The sequence below is a fragment of the Salmo salar genome, chromosome 19 (genome assembly GCF_965601325.2).
Source record: "Salmo salar chromosome 19, fSalSal1, whole genome shotgun sequence".
In the NCBI taxonomy this organism is placed as follows: domain Eukaryota; kingdom Metazoa; phylum Chordata; class Actinopteri; order Salmoniformes; family Salmonidae; genus Salmo; species Salmo salar.
This window is the reverse complement of record NC_138309.1, coordinates 18,247,143-18,271,582: the sequence shown is the minus strand read 5'-3', so window position 1 is coordinate 18,271,582 and position 24,440 is coordinate 18,247,143. Positions and strand designations below refer to the sequence as shown.

At 42.8% G+C, this 24,440-nt stretch overlaps 1 protein-coding gene across 2 annotated transcripts in view; it reads right to left on the bottom strand.

Annotated features, from left to right (window-relative positions):
• LOC106578541 (partitioning defective 3 homolog) overlaps positions 1-24,440 on the bottom strand; it is a 568,924-nt gene that overhangs the window by 176,343 nt on the left and 368,141 nt on the right. The window contains exons 16-19 of one of the 2 annotated variants that reach the window (XM_014157480.3): positions 21,273-21,427; positions 18,530-18,580; positions 9,254-9,502; positions 1,957-2,197 (exon numbers count right to left, since the gene is read on the bottom strand). In XM_014157480.3, coding sequence (XP_014012955.1) covers positions 1,957-2,197; positions 9,254-9,502; positions 18,530-18,580; positions 21,273-21,427 — 696 coding nt within the window. The remainder of the gene's footprint in view (positions 1-1,956; positions 2,198-9,253; positions 9,503-18,529; positions 18,581-21,272; positions 21,428-24,440) is intronic. The other variant, XM_014157481.3, reaches the window with a different exon arrangement.

The window sequence follows — 24,440 nt, the reverse complement described above, 5'->3', positions numbered from 1 at the left end:
CACAGAAAGAGATAGAGGCTGCGTCCCAAACAGCACCCTATTCCCTACGGTGCACTACATTTGACCAGGGCACATAGGGCTCTGGTCAAAAGTGGAGCAGTATAACAGGAATATGGTGCCATTTGGGACGCAGACAGAGAGATAGAGAGAGAAGTAAGTAGTGGTTTTTGGTGAGCTGTCTCTTTGCATATCCAATATAAGACAGAGGGTCAGAAGTCCCGGGAGTTAAATGCAGGGTGCAGGGGAGAGTGTCAGGGAGGGCTGCTGTGTGCCAACTACTAAGTGGCTGTGGTACTCAGAGATAATGTAGAAAGATGATGTGCCAGGGAAGGGCACGGCAAGGTCCAGGCGAATAGTCTGTACCTCTCTAGCGCCGCAGAAGATGCTGAAGAGGAACAACCTTTGCCAGCAGTGCCGATTGCGTCGTGACACAGGAAGAGATGAAAGCCACTGACTCACATTTCAACTTTCATTCACTAATCAAACTCACTTCAAAGTAAGACATAGTAAAGGCAGAGGTTTGTGTGTTTATTTGCATGTGCTTGTGTGCATGTTTACGTGCCTGTTTGTGTGTGTGCACTAGTGTGCTTGTGTGCATGTTTACGTGCCTGTTTGTGTGTGTGCACTAGTGTGCTTGTGTGCATGTTTACGTGCCTGTTTGTGTGTGTGCACTAGTGTGCTTGTGCATCTATGTGTAATTCTAAAATAATCTCCCCCAGATAAGCAACCTTTCTGAATTCCTGAATCATGACCTCAAAACACTTGTAGTTTCATTGTTAATTATGGAGCTGTCCCCCGTGATACGCTAGTTAATCCCATTAAGATAATCCGCAGGAAAACAATTTATAGCATGATAACAGACGTGTGTGTGTGTGTGAGCACCCTTATTTATGCTGGACTCAAATGAGCATAAAATCCAAATAATTAATTGTGGTTTCTGTTTGATTAGCCTCACGGCAGTGGCGGTAGCTGCGCCCCTAACACTCACGCTTGGACCCCCTGCTCTCTGAATTAGCACTAAGGGTGTAGGATACACCCTCACCATCCCTCACCTGATGAGGGTTAGCTTACTGTACATGATAGGATCAGATTCACAATACCATACATTAGTGGTTAGTGCTGATCACATTGTAGTTTAAGCATTAGCAATTTGATCAAGCATCTCTGAGTAGGAGTGCTGATCTAGGATCAGGTCCTTACTGTTGGTGTAATCTTATTCATTGTGATCTAAAAGGCCAAACTGATCCAAAGTCAGCACTCCAGCGCTGAGACGTTGATACGAACAGCCCCAGGGCCTGCTGTACTGTTTCAGTGAGAAGCTCTATACACCTAATGCAGGAAGCATTTTATAGAAGTTAACCCCCTCTGGGGGACTGTTTACTGGTCACACAAAAAGAGCAATGGGTGACCAACAAGAGCAGAGTGATCTCTACCCATTTCACACCATTAGCCTGACACGCTGTAGGCCACAAACCAGGACTGCACAGCAGCAGATGACTCACAATGCAATGCCCCTGGGCATCTGAAATACATGCAAAGTGATTCTAATGAAATCAAGTTCATAATCTTCACAAGCTTTTTATCCTTTGTTCTAATAAGACCCAATCACATATTCCCATTAGTACTCAGGCTGGGTACAGTGCATTCTCCACTGGTTTAACAAACAGAGAATGTGTTTCGGTGGGTATGATACTGCACATAATGAATAAAACATCCTTTCCTTATTAAAAAAAACACTTGAGATGTGCCAGAGGCCTGGCTGCCTGGACATTAACCCCAGCAGAGTTTAAGGTGAGGTTCACCCCCATTAGTTCCAATACCAATCACAAAGAGAACACACTCTGTGTTCTGATTCCAGAATGCTCCGGAATGCTCTAGTCATGCTCCAGAATGTTTTACTGAATACATTAACAGAAGAAGAGTTTTGATTGGGTCTGGAGGGTAAAGGGTCCTTACCTGAACATATCTCCCAGGCCCTTCAGCAGCAACCCTTTCTTGGCTTTGTTTTTTTCTTTCTCCTTTTCTTTATCTCTCTCAGGCTTCTTCTTGTCCCTCACGCTCTTCACCCTCTTTTTATCGCCGTTGCCATTCACCTGCCTCTCCATGGTTACAGAGTTGCCGGGTGGCAGGGTCAGGTCGGTGGCCGTAGATATGGAATCCCGGCCTGACCGAGAACTCCCCTCGGTGTCCTCCTCCACTGAGAGATGGAAAAAGGGAGGGAGAGAGATTGTTTTTGTTTGGGTCTAACATACTGAAAAATATAAATGCAACATGATTTTACTGAGTTACAGTTCATATAACGAAAACAGTCAATAGAAATAAATTAAATAGGCACTGCTTTGCTTTATCTTGGCCAGGTCACAGTTGTAAATGAGAACTTGTTCTCAACTGGCCTACCCGGTTAAATAAAGGTGAAAAAAAAAAATCCTCTCAGGCTCTGTCAGGTTGGATGGGGAGCATTGCTGCACAGCTATTTTCAGGTCTCTCCAGAGATGTTCGATCAGGTTCAAGTCCGGGCTCTGGCTGGGCCACTCATGGACATTCAGAGACTTGTCCCGAAGCCCTCCTGCATTGTCTTGGCTGTGTGCTTAGGGTCGTTGTCCTGTTGAAAGGTGAACCTTCGCCCCAGTCTGAGATCCAGAGTGCTCTGGAGCAGGTTTTCATCAAATATCCCTCTGTACTTTGCTCCATTCATCTTTGCCTCGATCCTGACTAGTCTCCCAGTCCCTGCCACTGAAAAACATCACCACAGCATGATGCTGCCACCATCATGCTTCACCGTAGGGATGGTGCCAGGTTTCCTCCAGACGGACGCTTGGCATTCAGTCGAAGAGTTCAATCTTGGTTTCATCAGACCAGAGAATCTTGATTCTCAGGGTCTGAGAGTCTTTAGATGCCTTTTGGCAAAACTCCAAGCGGGCTGTCATGTGCATTTTACTGAGGAGTGGCTTCCGTCTGGACACTCTACCAAGGCCTGATTGGTGGGGTGCTGCAGAGATGATTGTTCTTCTGGAAGGTTGTCCCATCTCCACAGAGGAACTCTGGAGCTCTGTCAGAGTGACCATCAGGTTCTTGGTCACCTCCCTGACCAAGGCCCTTCTCCTCCAATTGCTCAGTTTGGCCGGGCGGCCAGTTCTAGGAAGAATCTTGGTAGTTCAAAACCTCTTCCATTTAAGAATGATGGAGGCCACTGTGTTCTTGGGGACCTTCAATGCTGCAGATATTTTTAGTACTCTTCCCCAGATCTGTGCCTCGACACAATCCTGTCTCAGAGCTCTACGGACAATTCATTCGACCTCATGGCTTGGTTTTTGCTCTGACATGCACTGTCAACTGCGGGAGCTCATATAGACATTTGTGTGCCTTTCCAAATAATGTCCAATCAATTGAATTTACTGCTGGTGGACTCCAATCAAGTTGTAAAAACATCTCAAGGATGATCAATGGAAACAGGATGCACCTGAGCTCAATTTCAAGTCTCATAGTAAATGGTCTGAATACTTATGTAAATAAGGTATTTCTGTTTTAAATGTTTTCTAAATTTGCACCAAAAAAAACTGTTTTCACGTTGTTATTTTAGAATAGGTTTTTTTTAGAATAAGGCTGTATCGTAACAAAATGTGGAAAAAGTCAAGGGGCCTGAATACTTTCCGAATGCACTGTACATGCATTATATATATGTAGCTAGTTTGTCATTATCTCTGTTTTCGCTACTATGTCTCAAATTTCCATCATCCAAGAAAACCTCCATATTGAAATGAACCCTCTTCAGTGAAACTGAGTTGATTATACTCAAGGTTTCCACTACACTGCAGCGTGTCTGTAATTAATCTGTCACTAATTCACATTTAAATAATCTCTGAGAAGGCCTATGGGGATCTTAATTGCAAATAGCCTGGGTTCTACTCCAATGGGCTGCATGCCTACGGTGGTATATGCGTCACAATGAGGCGTGAGGTAGATGGCCCTGGGATTAAGCTTTATTAATGTCTCGCACATTACTACCTGATTGGCTGGCTTTGACAGGGAAAAAAAGAAAGGTTCTTATCAGGAAAATAAAAAAGGTAAGTCCTTGATGGATTTTTAGCATAGCTAGATGAGATGAGATGAGACTGACTGGGCTGTGGTGTGGTGATTGAAAAGTATTGGTCTGCATCCCAAATGATTGCCTATTCCCTATGCAGTGCACTACGATTGACCAGGACCCACAGGGTGCCATTTGGAACGCAACCTTGGTTCACATTTCAAAGGATGAAGCGCCAAGGACTTGTTTTCTTCTCGTTCCGTCGAGTTATCAGCGGTTGCTTTCTGCATCCATCTCAAAGGAAATTACTGAAATGAAATCTCACCATGAGGCGGTGTATGACAAGAATAGCATGCTGAATCCAGTGGTTTAAGCCCTATTCAATTATGCAAAAAAAATATTCTTTTTTTTTTGCCTATCACCACTTTGGGATATGATAAGACTAACAGGGTCTGGACAGATATCAATTCTATCACTCATACTGAGGCGTGCTTATCATTTCGTTAAGTGCAAAGGCGGCATATCTCAGAACTGAGCTGCATCTTGGCCATTATGGCTAAGATTAGCAACAGCACTAATGTTAGATGCTCTTAATGACGCTGTCACCGATAACACACTAAAGATTGTAATCTTACTGGCCCTCCTGGGGGAATGTAAAACACTGTGTGTGTGTGTGTGTGTGTGTGTGTGTGTGTGTGTGTTGGTTTGTTTTTATCAAGCAGCCCACTAAAAGTCTGTTGCCCAAAAAAATTAGAACGAGAGAAATCAACCGTGATGAAGGTCTAAATATGATAGAACACTTAATTTCACATTAGCCACACAAAGACTGACAGGAACGAGTCGAGGCAAAACAGCAAGAATAATCTATGGTGTTTCAATCAAAAAGCCTCGGGAAAATAAAAGTTTAGGTACTTGCCAAGCTCAGATTGCAGGAGGGAGTCCACAGAAAAGTGAACTGAATAGGGGCAATTAAAACGATCTGTGTGCCCGCCGCAGACAGCAAATGTTTTGACACTACAATCAAAGTGTATCATTAAATCTCTCCATTTCAATAGAGAAAAGGGAGATTCATCTCAGTGTGTGTGTGTGAATGAGCCTTCTGACTGAAATGTAAAATTGCTAGGCTCATTTCAACATACAATATAGGGGGATTTTAATTCAGAATCTCTGTTTAGAAACATTAAACCCCTGATAACATATATAAGGGAATGCAGTAGCTCGGTAGGATATCTTGTGGGGACACATTTGCAGAAGGCGACGCCACGTTCTCATTTTATATGAATAAAAGTATTGGTTGTAGGAAAAGTGAAAGGCTTATCCGTCAATGTTGACTATTAAACCCTGTGATGATATAATATCATCTAAAATCTGAGTTATTTGAATTTCATGGGAGAAGAGAAAATATTCCTCGGCAGAGGAAAGGAAGGAGGAAATCGTAGAGCTTGTCCCATTTTTTTTCTTAGGCAAGATAAGACAGCATTTAGTGGTTTGCAGACAGAGCTTATGAGAACAAAGAGATGCAAATAATTCCATGCAAATTATTCCCCTCTTTTTCAAATTTCCCCAGGTTGCTTTAATGGAATCCATTCATGGAGAATTAATGAAAAATATATCTGGTGATTACTGTGGTGGCGTTGCAGGGTATTACCTGTTCAGGAACGTAACACATCCCTGCCTCTATCTCCAATGCATGCTTTTGTGTCAAGAAACACCTGCCAACTGACGTGCTCAGTCAAAGGGAAGTGGGAGACTAGGTAATACTTTGAGAATTTAAGTTATTTCTGGTCTCAATTTTAGTCAATACATTTGGCCGTACAGTTAGAGTATGTAAAGAATCCAAAAATCCAGTTTCTACAGATTTACCTGTACCAATGTGTATGACACTAAGAAAGTAAAAACATAAATAAAAAGGAACCGTTAGAGAACATGACGACAAACTCTTCTATTGAATCCCAAAATAAAGAATGTATTCTGAATCTAGGCACAACATTAAAAAAAAACGTACATACATAAAAGCTTACAACACAAAACATCCAGGACCATAAGCCAAGATGCAAAAAAGCAGTACTCGTGTGTTCTGTTGGCAAAACAATGGAAGAGCTTTCCTTGTTCTGTTTGTAGTCTGCTTGGAATAAATGACAATGCAGTTTAAATGGCTGTGAGCCCTCAGGGAAGACATGGAGAAGCAGTCTCGAACAATTCACTTCTACACTAACCCTATGCATATTGATGGGAAACTGATGTAAAAGCTGATTGGATGCTTATTCCCTTCTGCATGCCTCTCACTAAGTAATGTATAAGAGAAAACCTACAGAACTTGAGTGAGGGGTGGATCCATAGAGATATTAGCAAATCAATGTTCTATATGTAATTATAAACTGGGTGGTTCGAGCCCTGAATGCTGATTGGCTGACAGCCGTGGTATATCAGACCGTATACCACGGGCATGATGAAACATTTATTTTTACTGCTTTAATTACGTTGGTAACCAGTTTATAATAGCAATAAGGCACCTTGGGGTTTGTGGTATATGGCCAACATACCACGGCTAAGGGCTGTATCTAGGCACTCCGTGATGCGTCGTGTGTAAGAACAGCCCTTAGCCTTGGTATATTGACCATATACACCCCCCCCCCCCCCCCCCCGGGCCTTATTGCTTAATTATATGGGTGGATCCTCCTTCTATATTCAAATTGTTTCATTTTGGAACTATCGGCCAGTTACTTTATTTAACACTGACCATGAACTACAGAAACTACATAGGTTTGCTTAACACCTGTTAGGGCTAGGGGGCAGTATTGACACGGCTGGATAAAAAAACATACCCGATTTAATCTGGTTACCACTCCTACCCAGTAACTAGAATATGCATATACTTATTACATATGGATAGAAAACACCCTACATTTTCTAAAACTGTTTGAATGGTGTCTGTGAGTATAACAGAACTCATTTGGCAGGCAAAACCCTGAGACATTTTCTGACAGGAAGTGGATACCTGATGTGTTGTATTGCCTTTAAACCTATCCCATTGAAAAACACAGGGGCTGAGGAATATTTTGGCACTTCCTATTGCTTCCACTAGATGTCACCAGCCTTTACAAAGTGTTTTGAGTCTTCTGGAGGGAGATCTGACCGAACAAGAGCCATGGAATGATGATGTCCCATTAGACACCTGGCGCGCGAGTTCATGTTGGGTACCCTCGTTCCAATACGTTATAAAAGAGTATGCATTCGTCCACCTTGAATATTATTCATGTTCTGGTTAAAAAAGGCCCTAATGATTTATGCTATACAACGTTTGACATGTTTGAACGAACGTAAATATATTTTTTCCCCTCGTTCATGACGAGAAGTCCGGCTGGCTTAGATCATGTGCTAACAAGACGGAGATTTTTGGACATAAATGATGAGCTTTTTTGAACAAAACTACATTCGTTATGGACCTGTGATACCTGGAAGTGACATCTGATGAAGAGAATCAAAGGTAATGGATTATTTACATAGTATTTTCGATTTTAGATCTCCCCAACATGACGTCTAGTCTGTATCGCAACGCGTATTTTTCTGGGCGCAGTGCTCAGATTATTGCAAAGTGTGATTTTCCAGTAAGGTTATTTTTAAATCTGGCAAGTTGATTGCGTTCAAGAGATGTAAATCTATAATTCTTTAAATGACAATATAATATTTTACCAATGTTTTCTAATTTTAATTATTTAATTTGTGACGCTGACTTGACTGCCGGTTATTGGAGGGAAACGATTTCCTCAACATCAATGCCATAGTAAAACGCTGTTTTTGGATATAAATATGAACTTGATAGAACTAAAAATGCATGCATTGTCTAACATAATGTCCTAGGAGTGTCATCTGATGGAGATTGTAAAAGGTTAGTGCATCATTTTAGCTGGTTTTATGGTTTTGGTGACCTTGTCTTTGAATTGACAAAACATTACACACAACTCTTGTAAATGTACTCTCCTAACATACTCTAAATTTATGCTTTCACCGTAAAACCTTTTTGAAATCGTAAAACGTGGTTAGATTAAGGAGATGTTTATCTTTCAAAGGGTGTAAAATAGTTGTATGTTTGAAAAATTTGAATTTTGACATTTATTTGGATTCAAATTTGCCGCTCTTGAAATGCACCTGCTGTTGATGGAGTGCACCACGGGTGGCACGCTAGCGTCCCACCTAGCCCATAGAGGTTAATAGAACCAAGGTCTATAAACTACACATAAAATGAGTTATGCTTTATAAAACCAAGGTCTATAAACTACACATAAAATGAGTTATGCTTTATAAAACCGAGGTCTATAAACTACACATAAAATGAGTTATGCTTTATAAAACCGAGGTCTATAAACTACACATAAAATGAGTTATGCTTTATAAAACCAAGGTCTATAAACTACACATAAAATGAGTTATGCTTTATAAAACCAAGGTCTATAAACTACACATAAAATGAGTTATGCTTTATAAAACCAAGGTCTATAACTCATAAAATGAGTTATGCTTTATAAAACCAAGGTCTATAAACTACACATAAAATGAGTTATGCTTTATAAAACCAAGGTCTATAAACTACACATAAAATGAGTTATGCTTTATAAAACCAAGGTCTATAAACTGCACATAAAATGTGTTATGCTTTATAAAACCAAGGTCTATAACTCATAAAATGAGTTATGCTTTATAAAACCAAGGTCTATAAACTACACATAAAATGAGTTATGCTTTATAAAACCAAGGTCTATAAACTACACATAAAATGAGTTATGCTTTATAAAACCAAGGTCTATAACTCATAAAATGAGTTATGCTTTATAAAACCAAGGTCTATAAACTACACATAAAATGAGTTATGCTTTATAAAACCAAGGTCTATAAACTACACATAAAATGAGTTATGCTTTATAAAACCAAGGTCTATAAACTGCACATAAAATGTGTTATGCTTTATAAAACCGAGGTCTATAAACTACACATAAAATGAGTTATGCTTTATAAAACCAAGGTCTATAAACTACACATAAAATGAGTTATGCTTTATAAAATCGAGGTCTATAAACTGCACATAAAATGAGTTATGCTTTATAAAACCAAGGTCTATAAACTGCACATAAAATGAGTTATGCTTTATAAAACCGAGGTCTATAAACTACACATAAAATGAGTTATGCTTTATAAAACCAAGGTCTTACAGTCTGAACACTTAACACTCACATGTCTCCATTCCCTTCAGGTCACACTCTTCCATAGCAGTAACGATTACTCCTGGCCTGTCATATGATTTGTCGATGGCTGCCCGGAAGCTCTCGTTGCAGCCCCGCCCCCTGATGATTCGTGGGCGTGGCCTGTGGAGGTTAATTTCCCCGTTGAGTGTAACCTCGGCAACGGCAGTCTGGAGGCTCTCCAGGGAGCTGGACTTCTTCAAGCCCAGAGAGGGACCAATTGTTTCTCCTGTCGAAGAGCCTGAAGGAAGGAGAAGTGGTAACACTTGACTTAGAGTGGTGATATGTAGCATTCATAAAGCCTTCCTATGCATGACAAAGACTCGTAATGCCCTAAATAAGTTTATATAGTCTTTATAGGACTTCTTGAGGCCCAGGGAGGGTCCTACTGCTTCTGCTGTCGAGGAGTCTGATAAAGGAGAAGTCCGAACACAGGTCTAAGAACAACTGAGTTTGACCGTGTCCTAAATGGCACCCTATTAATACCCTACGGCCTTGGTCAAAAGTGGTGCGCTATATAGGAAATAGACAAAGATTTTATGATGTGTGATATTCATACCCTGAAAATGTGTCCTGAAACGTTATATTCTGCGCTGAACTCTGATTGCTATAAATCATTTAAGTTTTCCTAGTTTCCTAAGACCGAAAGAAAATGATATGATGTATAACCCTCCACTTGGCGTGTAATTCACTATAAGAGAAGAGGGATGGGCTATAGTCTGTGGGAATTCATCTGGAAAATAAATGATGAATTGGAGTGTGTGAAACATTATGAGGGTATATCTATCTATCTTTGTAGGAGCAAGACAAAGAGAAAACAGAGTAAACCCTTGTTCTCATTTCAACAATGTTTGACAAAGTTTCTCAGACTGTGTAATGTGCCTGAAATGTGTGCTTGTAAACTGACTACATTTTCAAAACACAGCGAGCTTCCAAATGTCTATATACTAAAGTGTGTACAGTACTGTAGGCAAGAGTGAGCAGCCATGGTTTACAGAACAGAAATTAGATTAACATAACATCACTCTGATCTAGAGCAGAACAGGGGAAAGATAGGGGTGGAAGTGAGGATAGGGTGAGGATGGGATGCAGAGTTAGAGGGGAGGAGGGAGAACGCGTTAGAAGACGGGAGGATAATCAGAAGTATTGTAGACAGCCCAAACACAGCCCATTCACTTCCTACTGCCGTGGCCTCCTCGATGTCACTACTCTGAACCTTCCATGCGTCTAATCCGTTTTTTAAAGCCCTTCGCAACGAGGCTTTTAAAGGACACAAACAGCCTCACTTCAAAACGAGAAGATTAAGGTTGTGCAGATGGGAGATAACGAATATGAACGCAGGGTCACACACCACACCATACCCAAAATGGGATTGCTCTAGTATAGAGATAATGCAAGCTATAGCCAGGTGGGCCTTTTACAACACAGAGATTTCCCAAACTGTTGCCAACAGCAGCCACCTGTTAGATCAAGTAGAGATAAACGTGTATGGAATCTTTACAAACTCCTGTCAAGACAAGTAGCCTACCTCACCCTCACCCAAACCACACACACAACAAAGAAAGAGGAAGATGTGAGCGAAGTATGACATCACAGTGTACAGAACGAAATTACTGATGGCACAAAACAGGTGGACCCGTGACAACTAATTTCATTGAAATATGCTTTATAATGGATCCCGTTCATGCAAAATGCATGTAATTAACATGCAAATAATGAAGAAACAACCATAGCAGAAGACGGGCAGTCTGTTGTAAGTAACTCTAAAAGGGGATTGTATATATGGCACAATATGAACACTTTCTTTTGTTTGCTTTTCTTGTCAGGTATAACCACCACTTGGAAGACTGTTGACACTAGCACTAGATTTACTGATAGGTATGCTTGCAAGACTCCAGATCTGTAGATGGATAGCAGTTTGAGTGTTGGACAGCAACTTATCTAACTCTGGAATAAACCTTTAGACAGCTATCATTCGTTTTCCAATGGCTGCTGTGTGTTTGTTTAAGGTATGGAAGTGGAGCGAGACTGAGGGTATTGGTATTTAATTTTGTCAGGCGGCGTCAGTCAGTTCCCCGGAGCTCTGGCCTCACCAGATAGCCATGTTAAACAAGCAGACATTTGGATTTTCTGTCCCCATCCATTCACTTATTCTTCATTGTGCTGTATTAACCAATAACAACCACCTTCCAACAAAACAGAATAGATTTTAAATCTGCTTCTAACCAGCGTGTTAATAAGAAACTTTGAACGAGGAAACAGTTAATAGATAGTTGATAAACTTTTGATTGAATTAGTCCTGTCTGGGTTTTGACCACCGTTCAGTGGAAGCTGAGGACTCTCTAAGGACTGTGCATATGGGAATGAGATCCACAGACCAGCATTGTCTGTTTAGACCCCTCAGGTCCAAAACATGTGCTGCCAGGTTCCATGCAGCTTCGCTTCATGTAAACACCCAGCCAGCCAGCTAGCCAGTCTCGTTTCGGCCTTCTGCCCCCCACGTTTCCTTCAGTCATCAATAACACCCCTGACTTGTTTTAAGGGCCCTAAACGGAGCGTGGCCTATTGCTGCTGAGCTCTCACAGTGGATCTGTGGATGAACAGACACGGAGCCAAACACAGATTAGGGATAAGAAAATAAACCCCCATTAGAGAAAGAAAACAATAAAGAATCTATTTCCTTCTCCCTCTTATGAAATGAATATTCCCTCTGAAAAGCATTTATAAGTCAGAGAGGAGTAGAGTGGTTGGTTGTGAAGTAATTACAGGTGATTTGAGAGGGGAGATCGGGAGAAGGAGAGGAAGTCTAAAGGACTCCAGGCGATATAGAAGGCAACATGCCAGCCCAGGACAGTAATCCATGTGTTGCCTGCTACTGTTATCATAATTTCACAAGCAGTAGCAGCTTCAGACGCCCGTCTTCTACTGTCTGAAAGCGCCAGGCTGCTAATCTCTACTTGATCCTTTAGCCAAGTAAACCTGCAGTGGCTACGTTCGTGATTAGCCGAGAACCGTGCCAAACGCTTCTATATCAAAGTGACATCACAATCTGCTTCTTACAGAAGTGAACGACTGTGGAAAAAGGAATTCTGTTGATCAATGATGACTTACTTCTCAGCAGTGTAGGGATGCATCCCAAATGGAAACCTATTCCATATTTAGTGCACTATTTTGCTTTTCTACTAGAAGGTGATGCCAAAGAAAAATGTCCATCCTGGATGGACAATAAAGTTTTATTCTAGTCTACTTTTCCGATTGGCCCAGGTCAAAATTAGTACACTTCCCAGCGTATAAGGAATCGGATGCCATTTGGGAGGAATCCTTGACCATGTTTTTTTAGACTAGGGGAGGAAACTTAACCACGGGTGTTCGGGTCATCCAAGCCACTAACCTCTGACCTTACTGTGACAAGATGTGTGTCTCCTGTCTCTCAGCGCTGCTTGGATCCACTGGTCCATGGGTCACTACTCCCCCGTCTGGCTGTACCGAGGTCAGTCGTTAGCTGTTACTGTATGTATAAACTGAGGCCTGTACACAGCTCTCCATAATAACCCTGTCACAGCTAATAAAGACTCCTGTTCCCAGCAGGCCCCAGAGGACCATGCTACCAACTACACAGATACACGGATGTGTCCCAAATGGCACCATATTCCCTATATAGTGCACTACTTTGGACCAGTACCAGTAGGTTCAGCAGAGGGCCACACTGCTAACCACTCAGATGCATGCTTAAAGGAAGAGCAATTGCATGATGCAACATCACCAGTAAGTGGATCCACATCTTCCAGCTGGCGGAGACAGTAAAACAGAACTTTACTGTGTGTTTGAAATGTCAGCAGGGTTACAGGTACCCTTGTGAAGCACCACCGGGAACAGGACAGCCATTTAACTGCGTTGTTCCTCAGGAAAGCAAAGGCACATCTCTGATTACTGACTTCATTTTATATGACAATGAAGGATATTTGCTCATCTTATCGTACCACCTGGGTGGAAGGGGAAATCATCTGGATTCATTTCTCAAAAGAACCACTTGTGTCAGATGAAGGACATGGGAGGACAGACGGACATCAAAAACATGAATAACAGGCAATTACAGCCCCCGGTAAGGACGTGGCATAATTCTCCATATGCTGGAGGATGTGCCTTAATCAACATCCTCCAAATGCCATGTAAATGTGAGGCTTTGGAAGCTTATGCATAAATCCAGACAAACAGAATAGAGCACACACCGAAGCTGGGCGGGTGCATGTTTGACACAATAGGATTGTGGGGGATAAACCCACGGACGGATACAAGAGTTTATGGAAACACAAATGGCATCTGCCGCTCTCTCGCTCATCTGCCATTCTCCGAATTTGGGAATTATCACCCTTTCGTATTCTGAATCATGCTAGAGCGGTGTGTAGTGTTTCTGTCTGGGAATGGCACAGAGGCCTCTGATTGGTCCGTGCCGTTGCCTTTGTTTTCATCTGAATCTCTCAGAACCTCTCCAGGGACGTTTTGACTGACAGCTCTCAATATGCCAGGTCCTATCACACAACCAACCCACGCTGCCACGTCTTCTGCTCATTGGGGAAGAAATAATACATATTCCCTATCGCAAACCGACACAGGTATGACACTCACCGCACGTCGCACGTTCAGAGGAGAAATAGGGGGAAGCATAAAGATGCGACACACATACAAAAAAAACGGCCAAAACGCACCAGCAAATATTAGTGACCAAGATGAATGTGCAATATATTCTTACAGTAATAAGGCGAAACCAAAGGCAACCAGGAGGACACTTAATTGGAGAAGAGCGATGATCATTAAGCGTTAAAGGGAGGTATTGCAAACTATATGAATAAATCACTAGTGATTATTACGGTAGTAGCTCCAGCAGCCCCATAGTATAATTACAATGGGTGCGTCCAAAATGGCACAATAATTCCCTATTTAGTGCACACATTTTGACCAAGCCCTATAGTGCTCTGGTTAAAAGGAGTGCATTATATAGGGAACATGGTGCCATTTGGAAAGCAGCCAAGGAGCAATGCTCCCACCACCATTATTCACAACCACTTCATCCTTGCATGTAAAGATTTTTGTATGGACGGGGAGGACAGGGGCTCCATTATGCCTAATGTATTCAGTGTGTGGAGGGTTTAAAGCGCAGCGTTAAAAGGGTAATTAAGCTAAAAATAGTCCCAGGGTGGCGTGGCGGGGCCATGTCCTGGTATCCCTGAGGAAGAGATGCGGCCCTGGGTCGACCAGGCTCCTTGTCTCTGCCAACTCCTGGGCTGTGTCTCAAATGGCACCATATTCCCTATATAGTACACTACTTTTGACCCGAGCCCTATAAAAGTAGTAGTACACTATATAGGGAATAGGGTGCCATTTGGGACACAACCCTGGTTCATTAGGAGGACCAGAGGACGTCCTATATCCTCCAATCCACACTGTTCTACATGTATCATAATGTCACTTAGGACTCCCCATTATCATTACTGTGACTCAACATCTCAATCAGAGGCATTGTCATTGTTTGGCTAAGTAGCCATGACATTGGTGGTGCTGGTGGTGTTGGTGACGCGATCACAGAACTAGAATGTGTTCTATTTCTATGGACATGAGAGCAATACTCTACGTCAAAATAGCTGGGTCATATACTGAACAAAACTTTTAAAATGCAACATGCAACAGTTTCAACAATTTTACTGAGTTACAGTTCATATAAGGAACTCAGTCAATTTAAATCAATTCCAGGGCCTAATCTATGGACTTCACATGACTGGGCAGGGGCGCAGCCATGGGTGGGCATAGGTCCACCCACTTGGGAGCCAGGCCCAGCCAATCTGAATGAGTTTTGAAGAAGCCGGATGTAGAGGTCCTAGGCTGGCATGGTTACACATGGTCTGCAGTTGTAAGGCCGGTTGGATGTACTGTCAAATTCTCAAAAACAACGTTGGAGGCGGCTTATGGCAGAGAAATTAACATTAAATTATCTGGCAGCAGCTCTGGTGGACGTTCCTGCAGTCAGCATGCCAACTGCACGCTTCTTCAAAACTCGAGAAATCTCTGGCATCGTGTTGTGTGACAAAACTGGACATTTGACTGGCCTTTTAATTGTCCCCTGCACAAGGTGCACCTGTGTAATGAGAATGCTGGTTAATCAGCTACTTCATATGCCACACCTATCAGGTGGATGGATTATCTTGGCAAAGGAAAATGCTCACTAACACGGATGTAAACATCTTTATGTACAAAATTGGAGAGAAATATGCTTTTTTGGAAAATGTATGTGATCTTTTATTTCAGCTCATGAAACATGGGACCAACAACTTTACATGTTGCGTTTACAGTGAGGGAAAAAAGTATTTGATCCCCTGCTGATTTTGTACGTTTGCCCACTGACAAAGAATTGATCAGTCTATAATTTTAATGGTGGGTTTATTTGAACAGTGATAACAACAACAAAAATAACAACAACAAAAATCCAGAAAAACGCATGTCAAAAATGTTATAAAATGATTTGCATTTTAATGAGGGAAATAAGTATTTGACCCCTCTGCAAAACATGACTTAGTACTTGGCGGCAAAACCCTTGTTGGCAATCACAGAGGTCAGATGTTTCTTGTAGTTGGCCACCAGGTTTGCACACATCTCAGGAGGGATTTTGTCCCACTCCTCTTTGCAGATCTTCTCCAAGTCATTAAGGTTTCGAGGCTGACGTTGGGCAACTCGAACCTTCAGCTCCCTCCACAGATTTTCTATAGGATTAAGGTCTGGAGACTGGCTAGGCCACTCCAGGACCTTAATGTGCTTCTTCTTGAGCCACTCCTTTGTTGCCTTGGCCGTGTGTTTTGGGTCATTGTCATAATGGAATACCCATCCACGACCCATTTTCAATGCCCTGGCTGAGGGAAGGAGGTTCGCACCAAAGATTTGACGGTACATGGACCCGTCCATCGTCCCTTTGATGCGGTGAAGTTGTCCTGTCCCCTTAGCAGAAAAACACCCCTAAAGCATAATGTTTCCACCTCCATGTTTGACGGTGGGGATGGTGTTCTTGGGGTCATAGGCAGCATTCCTCCTCCTCCAAACACGGCGAGTTGAGTTGATGCCAAAGAGCTCCATTTTGGTCTCATCTGACCATAACACTTTCACCCAGTTGTCCTCTGAATCATTCAGATGTTCATTGGCAAACTTCAGACGGGCATGTATATGTGCTTTCTTGAGCAGGGGGACCTTGCGGGCGCTGCAGGATTTCAGTCCTTCACGGCGTAGTGTGTTACCAATTGTTTTCTTGGTGACTATGATCCCAGCTGCCTTGAGATCATTGACAAGATCCTCCCATGTAGTTCTGGGCTGATTCCTCACCGTTCTCATTGTCATATTCGTGTATGTGGGTGGCAGGGAAGTCAGGCGCAGGAGAAACCAAACTGTAGCTCAGTTGGTAGAGCATGGTGATTGCAACGCCAGGGTTGTGGGTTCGATTCCCACGGGGGACCAGTACGGGGAAAAAAATGTATGAAAGGTATGCATTCACTACTATAAGTCGCTCTGGATAAGAGCGTCTGCTAAATTACTAAAATGTAAATGTATGGTAAATCTGGAGTATTTAATGAAAAAACAAACCCCAAAACCAAAGTACAAAATAACATGGGTAAAATATACCCGTCGCACACGGATACAAAAACACACGTAACATAACATCACAAACAATCTCTGACAAGGACATGAGGGGAAACAGAGGGTTAAATACACAACATGATTAATGGGATTGGAAACAGGTGTGTAGGAAGACAAGACAAAACCAGTGGAAAATGAAAAACTGATCAATGATGGCTAGAAGACCGGTGACGTCGACCACTGAGCACCACCCGAGCAAGGAGGGGCATCGACTTCGGCAGAAGTCGTGACACTCATGATCATTGCAACTCCACAAGGTGAGATCTCGCATGGAGCCCCAGGCCGAGGGAGATTGACAGTTCTTTTGTGTTTCTTCCATTTGCGAATAATCGCACCAACTGTTGTCACCTTCTCACCAAGCTGCTTGGCAATGGTCTTGTAGCCCATTCCAGCCTTGTGTAGGTCTACAATCTTGTCCCTGACATCCTTGGAGAGCTCTTTGGTCTTGGCCATGGTGGAGAGTTTGGAATCTGATTGATTGATTGCTTCTGTGGACAGGTGTCTTTTTTACAGGTAACAAGCTGCGGTTAGGTGCACTCCCTTTAAGAGTGTGCTCCTAATCTCAGCTCGTTACCTGTATAAAAGACACCTGGGAGCCAGAAATCTTTCTGATTGAGAGGGGGTCAAATACTTATTTCCCTCATTAACATGCAAATCAATTTATAACATTTTTGACATGCGTTTTTCTGGATTTTATTGTTGTTATTCTGTCTCTCACTGTTCAAATAAACCTACAATTAAAATTATAGACTGATCATTTCTTTGTCAGTGGGCAAACGTACAAAATCAGCAGGGGATCAAATACTTTTTTCCCTCACTGTATATTTTTGTTCAGTATAGATTACCTGTAGTTAGGCTGTGATCCTGTCCTTCTCATTCAGTGAATCACTTGTATTTATTTCACTAATGTGCAATAGGTAGGAGAAAGAATAGATTTTGGCTGCTGTTTAGTAAAAGTGCTGTATGTATTGTTCAGCTCTCAACACATTCTGTGCCTGGTGAGTACACACGTTGTAGTAGACCCGTACTAATGGAAGGTGAGAACACACTGGCTTGTCATTGATGGATTAATTCCATTCAGCTAAAGAGGCCAACTGGCATTGAGCATCTCTATTTCAAATGGGACTACATTGCCTCACTCCTCACAACCCTACCCCTACACCTTTCGGCATAATGAATGTTTTCTTCTATCATATTCACTACAGAACAAGCATGGTGGCAACGTTTCAGACAACTGCTGCCAAACCTCTATTCAACACCATGCCACTCTCTTTTTCTCTCCCTACAAAATATGAAAACCCTTTTTGTGCTCACTGCAATTACCTCAAATGGCATCATAAATATCCTTCCATTTCTCTGGCCGAGGAATAATCAGACAAAGAGCAAAGAGAAAAACAAAAGTTACCCTTTATGTGATGGCAAAGGGGTCAATAAGAATACCGCCCCTTTCTCAAACCCTTCTCTTGACATCTGACCCCAACTCAAAAAGACGAGCCAATCAGAGATGAGCTTGTTATTCCAAAGTGCTGTGCGATTAGCCGGTTCAGTGGCGGTGGTGATGAACAATACGCCCTGATTGGTGGTTAGTGCTTACCTTCCATGTTTTCTGTGCTCGGGGTGAGGTGGGAGTTAAACTCGTCTGATACTGTTAAAGAGGCATAAACAAGTGTGATTGGTTAGTTAGTGCCCACATTCCACATTCCAAATCAGAACACCATTCCAGAGCATCTCTAGTACCCTTTTCACACTATCGTGGCAACCAGAACCATACACTCTGATGTGGTTCCAGCAACTAGTGTGAAAAGGGTTTGAATTAGTCTTTGTGTTACTGTGGCCAGTCTCCAAGGCTAGCCTAGTCAGCCAACATGCATATTATCACTGTGAAAAGGGAGGAAGAGAAAGACTATTGAAGAGCTTTTGGAATAACAATCAGAAGTGGAGAGATATTAAAACACCATGCAGTTCTGTCGATCATTGGATTATTCAGGCTGACTGGGTATAATGTGTTAGCATATTCCTCTCAGCCACAGAGAGGTGTGCAGTATTCAGCCCCTTATTTTCTCCTCCTCTCAATCTTGTTCCACATCTAAATGGAATAAAACTTTAAGGTGTCTGGGCAGCTTAGTGTTTAGCACATATTTATGGAGATGGGTCATGAAAGTCATGAAACGTTAGCTGTTGACGCTGATCTGATTTGGCACAGAGCTCCTGAAACGAGATTAACGAGGGGAGAAAAACACCCTACTTAGAAATATTTCAAAGAAAAACAGTTTCTGTGGAGAAATAGCTTTGTTAAACATGCTAAGAGCTACGTGAGGGTGATTTGTCAGGTTTGAGAAGCGCTTGAGATCCCGACGGCGAGGGAATGTTCCGCTCATTTCTGACATGCGGTTATGCCCGGTCATATTCCGATGCCTCATCTGATTCGTCATGATGTGCCCGATGGGTTCCTGAGTTTTGATAATCTATCACTGACAAGCCCATCTTAATGCTCCCAGTGATGCTTGGAGGCATTAGCTGTTATTTGCAAAGTAAAACTGTCTATTCAACAACAGCTAGCATAAAGCTTTCGATAAGTGATCTTCCTTTTTCCTCACTCATAAAATTCTCATTAGAGAGAAAAAAAAACATGAATTGCTGACAGCACTTAGTGGTACAATTAAAAAGCTTTTTGATGAACCATGATAGTGTGTGCCTTTTTCGATGATGAGACCTTTAGCTACTAAGAAATAGAAGCTTCAGGTTACGGTTTTCAGCTTCCTATGGACTTCTCATCAGATCTAAACACTTCCTCCAATCATTTGAACTTTCATTGATATTGAAAACATAATGCCCTTCACAATGATCAGGATCTTGCTGAATAATAGCTACTCGGTCAGTGAAACCCATCCATCGGCCAGAGTGGATTATTACATATTTTTATACTAAGACTTAGTTTGAGGACTCTGGGTTTGTGATGAACTTTTATACCTTTTAGAGTTTGAGGGAAACTGCTAAGCTAGTCCCTGGAGGATAAAAGTCCTGTCAGGTCAAGACTCTAGATACCTAAAGACATAAAAATGTCTGTTATCTGTCATGATAACTCAATGATGCGAGGTGCAGAGCCAGATGGTCCTTTGGGGAGTGGCTTGAAGTGTTCCTCAGCATGTTTCTCGTCAAGACTAGCATTCCATCCCACATCACCTGTCTGTCTATTCCCATCCCCAGGATCTTTCACAAAGCACCAAAACTGCACGCTGACCCTAATGGTGATGTTCCAGGACAATTGTTCCTATCAGTCTCGAAGGGCTAGGAAAAAATAAGGTTTTGTACAGTCACATTGCAGATAATTTACCCATGTTTCACAATGGGCCACTGGGCACAGGTTTACAATGTGACATGTTAAGGGACAGAGTGGAATGTGGAAGGGGGGTTGAAGGAGGACCCAGGGGTTTGGAGTGTTGGTGTTAACCAACCAGGGCCCAGATTCACAAAACAAGTCACGAAAAAACTTAAGAAGCTTCTTAAGAAAAAAAAAAGAAGTCAATAAGTGCAATTCCTCAATAATACCTTAAGATTTTATAACTTTTTTACAAACTTCTCAAATATCTTCTTATAAATCTTAAGATGCTTGTTGCTTGTCAATTGTTTTAGCAAGCTATCTAGCTAGCAATAGCAATCATGTTAGCATATCTCTTACTGAAATGACTGTGCTAAAACATGTTCTTGGGTTTAAAATAATCAATACTGAAATTTTGAGAGTGAAATAAACATGTTTAATTGCTTTCAGAAGCTTTACTATCAAGAATCTAATTTCTTCTTAACTTCTTGCTTAAGGAGAAACATAACAAATAGCTCAATAAAATTTACCAAGCACCTTTTTGAAGAATAGCAACTTTGCTTAACTTTCTTCTTACAGTAAGTCTATAGTTAAGGGAAAAAATGGCAGTTATGAAGCAATTTCTTCTTAAGAAGGTTTTGTGAATCTGGGCCCAGGTGCCCACAGTAATTACTACCTAGGTCCATGCTCTTGGACTTGTACAGTAGTTATTATCTAGGCCCATGCTCTTGGACCTGTTCAGTAGTTGTTACCTAGGTCCATTCTCTTGGACCTGTTCAGAAGTTGTTACATAGGTCCATTCTCTTGGACTTGTACAATAGTTATTACCTAGGTCCATGCTCTTGGACTTGTACAATAGTTATTACCTAGGTCCATGCTCTTGGACTTGTACAATAGTTATTACCTAGGTCCATGCTCTTGGACTTGTACAGTAGTTATTACCTAGGTCCATGCTCTTGGACTTGTACAGTAGTTATTACCTAGGTCCATGCTCTTGGTCTTGTACAGTAGTTATTACCTAGGTCCATGCTCTTGGACTTGCGCGTCTTGATGATCTCAAGCTGATTTGCATTGTCGCCAAACTGTTTGGTGCGTTTCTCTGACATGCTCTGGCGTCCAAACCCCTCCCTCTGAAAGGAATCTTCCGGATCTTCTGTGTCCGGACTGAGGGAGCTGAGGGAGAGATGGAGGAAGAGAGGAGAGGACAGGAGTGAGAGACTGAAGATGAAGGTGTGTGTGTTGGTGGTCTCAGTTAATCACCATTCAGAAACATTCAGTACATCAATAGCAATCCATATCTCTGCTCTAAATAAGTCAAAACAATATATGGTTATTAAATGATGTTAAAACTTGATAATGGATAACTACTACACAAATATATACCCCTTTGGTTTAACTGCCATAAAATAGAGACTTGGCTCTGGACACTACGAACAGGCCAGACGAAGCATGATATTGGATGATAAAATCTCTAAATTAATATTCACACTCATACACAATATGCCTCCCCTTGGCTTCTAGAACGATGGGGAGGAGATCTGATCAGAACAGCTGATAAAGAGTTTCAGTTGTGCCAGTGTCCAAAGATCCACCCACACACACACACACACACACACACACACACACACACCACACACACTCTGTAGTGACTGCTCTCATCAAGGACACCTCCACAGAGTTCACAGGGGGAGATACGTGGGTGTGATGCCCAGCGAGGTGGTGCTCTGCTGGGGTCACAACCACTCAATATCCCCCTGTCTGGGGCAGTGGTGGGCCCAGCCCTCCATAGCGTGCTACCTTTGAGCGGCCCTATCTCTGTCTGGATCTTAATTGGAAAGAGGAGAGGAGCAGGAGAGGGGGCAGGCTAGGCGAGCCAGAGAACAACATTTGCATGCCAAGGAGAAAGTCGCAATTAAGTTGAGAAAATGTTCCAATTAGAGCAGAGATAGAGGGAGGAGAGACATGAACACTGATGAGCACAGATAAACGTGAGTGAAACTCTCTCTCCCTCTGTCTCTCTCTCTCACACACACACACAGAGAAACCAGTGTACACAGACTGACAATATTAATCACAGTGTTGAATGTAGCTCGTTGTGAAGAGAGATTTGCAGTGACCAGGCAGTGGACTGTTGACATTTGATCCTATGACCCCAGCCTAGAGAGGTCACATTGATGGAGAAAGAAGTGGAGAGATAACAGCTCAACGCATCATATGAGAGAGAGAGAGAGAGAGAGAGAGAGAGAGAGAGAGAGAGAGAGAGAGAGAGAGAGAGAGAGAGGGAGAGAGAGAGAGAAAGAACAGAGAGGTGGGTCCACAATACAGTCTGAAAAGAGAGAAATGAGTGAGACGTGAGGGAAGAACAGCCAGGAGATAGGAGACAGCAGTACAATGGTTCACTTGACTTTCTAACCTTCCACAGAGAAAACATCATTATCATTAGAGCAGCAACACAACAACACTACAGTAACTCTGCTCAGTCAACTCTAGACTGGAGGAGCCCTTTCTCTCCTCATGTTGTTCTGATATCAGCTCGTTACCTGTATAAAAGACACCTGGGAGCCAGAAATCTTTCTGATTGAGAGGGGGTCAAAAACGTATTTCCCTCATTAAAATGCAAATCAATTTCTAGCATTTTTGACATGCGTTTTTCTGGATTTTTTGTTGTTGTTATTCTGTCTCTCACTGTTCAAATAAACTTACCATTAAAATTATAGACTGATCATTTCTTTATCAGTGGGCAAACGTACAAAATCAGCAGGGGATCAAATATTTTTTCCCCCCACTGTATCAGAATATCTGTCGCAGTTTGACATAAAATGCAGTCGATGTCTCTCCCTGGGGGCAGAATTAACACAGCCTCTCTCTCTCTCTCTCTCTCTCTCTCTCTCTCTCTCTCTCTCTCGATCTCTATCTCCCCATCTCCATTTCCCCCCTCTCTCTCTCTAAGAGAACACTCTTCAGAGTAGAGCCTTCCCTTGGGCTTGATGAAGTAACTCCACTATGCAGTAGAGAAGAGGGTCTCTGTGGCGGTAGCGTTTGTCTTTTGTTTGGGGTTAAACAATGGGGAGCGTAGTGACCGACCGACCACACTTACAAATAACAAGCTCTGTGTGTCACCGCCAGACTGACACACTACCATCAACGTCTCCCTGACAGACCACCTCACACTGCTTCACGGGAACAGCGGAGGAGGAGGAGGAACAGAGGAGGAGAGGGACAATGTATTATTCATCACCTTTCACTTTTCTCCCCTCTCCATCACAGAACAGAAAAACTCCTCCTTAAATGTCAACTGTTCCAAAGGTAGCTGAGGGAGAGGGAAAGACTAGTGTTCATGATGAATTTAGTTTTAATTCACTCCAACACAGCCATGGCTGTCTGTTGTTTGGGCTGATTTAACACACCCAGAGAGAATGCCTGCCAACCATCAAAGGCCACCACCAACAGTAGAAGGGTACAGTCTCACAGCCACTGAAGGTTAAGGACACACCTTCAACCAATTACTGTGACACACAGCAACATTTCTGCTTCTGGTAGGACAAACCCACCAATCTGGGCCTTTAGGAGTAAGGGATGGAGACAGCACAGAAGCATCATTATCTTGTGTGTGTGTGCACAGTTGTATGTGTGTGTGTAAAGCCACAGCAGCAACATCAACTCATTCAGCAGGAGGTCCATTCCCTGAGCTCTGTTGGTTAACCCAGCTCCCAGAGAGCTGTGACTAAACATGGGGATGTTGTTGGCCTTAGGAGGCAGGCAGCAGGCTGGGAGCAGGCAGGAGGGAGGCAGGCAGCAGGCTGGGAGCAGGCAGGAGGGAGGCAGGCAGCAGGCTGGGAGCAGGCAGGAGGGAGGCAGGCAGCAGGCTGGGAGCAAGCAGGACGGAGGCAGGCAGCATGCTGGGAGCAGGCTGGAGGGAGGCAGGCAGCAGGCTGGGAGCAGGCAGGACGGAGGCAGGCAGCAGGCTGGGAGCAGGCAGGAGGGCGGCAGGCAGCAGGCTGGGAGCAGGCAGGACGGAGGCAGCCCAACTACAATGTGTGACTGTCAGCTTACATGGACCCCGAGCTCTGGCCGAGCCTGCCCTCCACACGTCATCCATATTGCACATCAGCCTCTGTAGCCACAAACAAACCAGACAATTTAAAGACACAGCACGGGCCTCAAACTAAGCACACACACACAATAA